This window comes from Acinonyx jubatus, chromosome D4 (assembly GCF_027475565.1).
Source record: "Acinonyx jubatus isolate Ajub_Pintada_27869175 chromosome D4, VMU_Ajub_asm_v1.0, whole genome shotgun sequence".
In the NCBI taxonomy this organism is placed as follows: domain Eukaryota; kingdom Metazoa; phylum Chordata; class Mammalia; order Carnivora; family Felidae; genus Acinonyx; species Acinonyx jubatus.
Window position 1 is genome coordinate 28,422,576 of NC_069391.1, and position 4,411 is coordinate 28,426,986.

At 36.5% G+C, this 4,411-nt stretch overlaps 1 protein-coding gene across 3 annotated transcripts; it reads right to left on the bottom strand.

Moving 5' to 3' along the window:
• Positions 1 to 213: 213 nt before the first annotated feature.
• LOC106979335 (E3 ubiquitin-protein ligase Topors-like) lies at positions 214 to 4,053 on the bottom strand. 3 transcript variants are annotated; one of them, XM_027039589.2, is made up of 3 exons: positions 3,983 to 4,053; positions 3,357 to 3,487; positions 214 to 2,812 (listed from the first exon to the last, which is right to left on the bottom strand). In XM_027039589.2, exon 3 carries the CDS (start codon positions 2,555 to 2,557, stop codon positions 383 to 385), a length of 2,175 nt encoding a protein of 724 aa, XP_026895390.1. In that variant the 5' UTR covers positions 2,558 to 2,812; positions 3,357 to 3,487; positions 3,983 to 4,053; the 3' UTR covers positions 214 to 382. The 3 variants fall into 3 exon arrangements, with proteins under 3 accessions (XP_026895390.1, XP_026895391.1, XP_053060825.1); XM_027039590.2 differs by lacking the exon at positions 3,357 to 3,487 and having other exon boundaries at positions 3,983 to 4,037; XM_053204850.1 differs by lacking the exon at positions 3,983 to 4,053 and having other exon boundaries at positions 3,357 to 3,941.
• Between the last annotated feature and the right edge of the window lie 358 nt (positions 4,054 to 4,411).

Here is a 4,411-nt window from a genome sequence, read left to right on the forward strand (position 1 = left end):
AAATATATAGGTATCTTTAAAAAATAACACTTGTGTTTGGTAATACTTAACATGCATACATTGTGTTAAGTAATATATACTCCCATCATTAGTATAGTCTTTGTGGTGTTTGCAGCTTTTGGCAGATAATCTTCATAGTTAAATCTGGAAACTAAAATATAAGCTAAATATTTTAAGAATTCAGTTCATGAGAAAAAAAAGACTGAAATAATATTTAGATATATGGCCAATTTAATAATATGCATTTGTCTCTATAGAAAGCCTTAAATTTAATTCATCAGGCTTTTAGTTCCAGTTACAAAGTGATGGGAAGAATCTTTTCCAGATTATATTCATATTTTCAAAGATTCTTGGTGGCTAGTTGAATAGACTGATTTGCCTTTCAAAACAATTTGCACCCATCTGTTTCTAATACTTTGTCTCCTTTACGTTCATTCATGGCCAGGTGACATTTCTGAAGGCTTATATTCTTTTTCTTTTGGATTGGCTTCCTGCAAGAAGCTGCACACTCAGAAAGACTACTCCTCTGCCTTATATCATTCAGATCCCTCACTTCACTGACTTCCTTTGTGGTTCTTATATCTGGACACTGGCATTTGTTTTTTCTGTGTGTAACTGCTCTAGTTTTGCCAGCTCTAGGAAATGCAGTTTTTTGCTTCATCTCTTGTTTACTTGGAGACCTGTGTTTCTCAATCTGTAGGCATATGAAACTGTTACAGGGGCTTTCAGCTTCAGAAGTACTCTCACATTTAGAAGAACACTTGGGTCTCTTCCCAGCAGTTGAAGGAAATTTCACATGTTGAACTGTGGTTGAAGATGCTCTCCCATAGTTTGATTCATAACTATGCACATTCTTCACTTTTGAGCACACACAGCATATATTTTGAATGAAGCATTCACTTCTGTTACTTCCTTTCAGAGAGGGATTACTTGATTCTCTGCTTAAAGATCTCTTTGTAAGCCCAACACACCAAGATTTGGATCTGTGAGTATTGCACTGTGATTGTCTTTGGACTCTTCTACTGAAATGTGAACCAGCTTCTGTAAATTGGGAGGACTGTTTGCCCTTCAACCTCTTCTTTTTGAAAGATCTCAGCTTCCTACTATTTCTCTTAGAAGAAAGGGCAGTTTCTGAAACGCAACTCCAAGAGGGGTCCCTCTTTCTGGATTTGTAACTTAACAAGGATCTTTCTCTCGGCAATCTTCTTTGAAAAATCTTTGGTGGTGAATCTGAGTGTTTATTCTTTTCTGCTTCTTTTTCCTGGAAATTGATCTGCTGGTCCGGGCTCAAAATCCTTCCTTCTTTTAGACTGCACTGACATGACTGCCCCTGATTAAAAATTTCCAGGGAACTGAAGGTATGTGCAGTTGTGTCACTCTTTCCCAGATCCTGGACATTACCAGAAAGCAACTTTATCCCTTCCATTTTCCTCTCTTGAACTTTTTTTTTGCAATTCAGTAAGCCTGGGCCCCTTTCCCTTGGTGTAGGGCAATCCAAGATTATATTGTTAGTAGAAGTTGTACCTTTGTGATCACCTGATTCTGGTTTGTCTTCAACCCAAGCATGGATTTTGCTTGCTGTTTTTTGATGGAGTAGTGGGATTTCCGATTTCTTCAAGGAAGATTTACCATTTGGAAACTGTCTCAAGCCTGATAGAGGCTTCTGCTCATTATTCCATTGGCCCCGGGTGTTTCTGTGTTGAGATGCCAGTAGAGCCTGATCCTTAGACAAAGGCAAAACAGAAGCTGATGCTATGGACTTCTTATTTACCCTTGGTGAAACAGAAGGACATTGATAGATGGCTCGTTGGTCATAGGTCTCCATGTTATAAGGTGAATGAACAAAACTGATAAACTCATGCAGGAAATGGTGGGTGTGTTGTTGTAGATAAGGTTCCAGGAGATGAATGAAAGACTCACTGTCCAGATCATATTCTGTCATATGTTGGAGAATGGTGGCTAGAATATTCTTCACTGTATAGCCATAGTCTCCATAAACAGCTGTTAATTCCTGTTTCAGCCAGGGGACCAGTCGGTGTAGACAACCAGGGTTTCTCTTGAAATAATTAGCTGATAAGTGCTTTTCAAGTCTGTGGCCTTGGACATGTGTCACCCAAATTCCAGAATAATACAAAGCTCTTCTGAACTTCATTACCACTTGATCTCTAAAGTGGCCTACGGACATGGAGTTTGGCTGGAACTTCCTGCTATCCCCAAACTCCCTCAGTAATTCTTGGACAGTCATTTCTCTGAATGGTCTGATTTTCCTTGTAATGCCCTCAGGGTTCAGACCGAGATGATTGCTTTGAGAAGACTCCACATAGCTTTCCTCCTCCGAGGGAAGAAACCCTGAGTCTTTGGTGTCATTCTCTGGCCTGGTGGAACAACACTGAGAAGCAAAGCAATGCACACCAGAACAAAACACGGATTTTTTTCTTGGTCTTGAGTAAAAAGAGTCATTACTACTCTTGCTGAAACAGGGATTCCAATCAGACTCATTCTGAGTACTCTCCAAGCAGTTAGGACAATCACAGTCAGATGAGAAATCAAATGGCATTGTCCTGAAAAGATTATATTTCAGTTGTATATGAGAAAAATTGGTTCAAATCAATTCCTCATTTGGCATGAAAAATGCCTATTAAAAATATTTCTGTAATATGGTTTGTCTCTCCACGGAATAAATTCTAGAACAAGGTTAAGAAACAAACTATTCCTTGAAATTAGTAATAATATGCTCAATAAAACCCAACATGGAAAGGCAATGAGGATTAAGGCACACTGACTTTTTCTTTCTCACTCAAATTGTTGCATGCTGAAAAGCAAGTTGGAAATAAATATCAAAATTTAAGTATTATATTTTTTAATGGCAATTATAACTAGAGATTTAATCTAGATATACAATCTGCAAATATATACATGTTGACCAATAACAAAAACTAAAAATAACATAAATATCCATTAATAGGAAAGTTGTTAAATAAATACTGTTTTATCCGTAGTATTATGTAGCCATTTAAAAAAGTTAAACTCATAAGTACTAATATGAGAATACGGCTGAATCTATTGTTAAATGAAAATGTTTATGTAGAAGTATTTTAGACTTTTATAAAATCTTAGAGAGTAATCATTTCTGGCAGTATTGTGAACCTTGAAAAACTGTCTCACTAAGAATAATAAAATAATGTAAGCCATTAATTGTAAATATAGCTGACCATAAATATATCTAAGTTGATATATCTAATATATAACCATAAATACATCTAAGTTGAGGAAATTAGTAAAATTCTGAGAGGCAAAATAAATAAATAAAAATAGGAATCCAGAGAGGGAAGTGAGTTCTGACCCCACATACGTACCCATGGTGTCCTTGAGTTTCAATTCTGGTGGTCGAAACTGAGAGCTACAGATGACAGAAGACAAAGAATGGATTCTGTCCAAAGGTGAATGTCTGATAGGAAGCCTCTGCATAAATCTGTCTACATTCTTACTGAGAAGGTGAGTTAGAAAAAAAAAAAAAGAGTACCCCCATGAGAGTCAGCAGGACATTTTAGCTGAGATTTTATAACAAGAAATAATTAAGTATGTCTGCAGACTAAATTCAAACAATAAGTTTTCCTACAAACCTCAAAGAGATGATTTATTTTAAAGATGGTAGTGATGCCAAGCAACTGGCAGAGGAAAACACACATTCTCCCTGTAGGAGTACAACTTACATGTCTCATGACAAATTTCCCCTAAATGAGTTCACAACCAAAAATCACTAAAAACCAAGAAATAAGCCATTTAAGCATGAATCGACAGAAATAACAGGCAGCAAATTTGGCTCCTAAGAGAATCAGAAAATGAGTACACAGGGTGTACATAACTCTCATCCTTTCTCATAAGGCTTCAAGCTATGCTTTCCGAATATAATGCTTTCACTAAGTCTTCATTGATCTTGAAAAGCAAAAATAGCAGAAATTACATTATTTAGCAGATTTACCTCCTGGAGAATCTGGAGGTGTCCACACTCACTGAGCCTTAGCTGCTGTTTTGTTTGCCTTAGAGACAGAATTTAGAACACTAGGCAAATTCTGTGGACTAGGGAGAGACAGCTCCAAATTTTCCATAGAGATTGGCATCTTATATTTCCCAGAAATGTCCCAAGTGAAATTAAGATGAAAGCCCTGAATAAGATAGGTCTCAGATCCATGACTTAGAGATTGCCAAGAAATCTTTAATTTTCTAATATATTTTCTAATCAGAGCCAACACTGTAATGAGTGGTCTGACTCAGAAGAGAGTAGGAGCAGTAAGTGGAATATAGGTTTTCTTAATGAATAAATTCTTCAAAAGAATAGATACCTGTCTTATATTAATATTTAGATTTAAATTATTTAGTCAGAAAGTGGTCCCTTTCCCTTTAAATGCAA

What these genes read in the sequence shown, in the direction of transcription:
- LOC106979335 (XM_027039589.2), bottom strand. Translation starts at nt 2,557, where the DNA reads ATGCCATTTGATTTCTCATCTGACTGTGATTGTCCTAACTGCTTGGAG.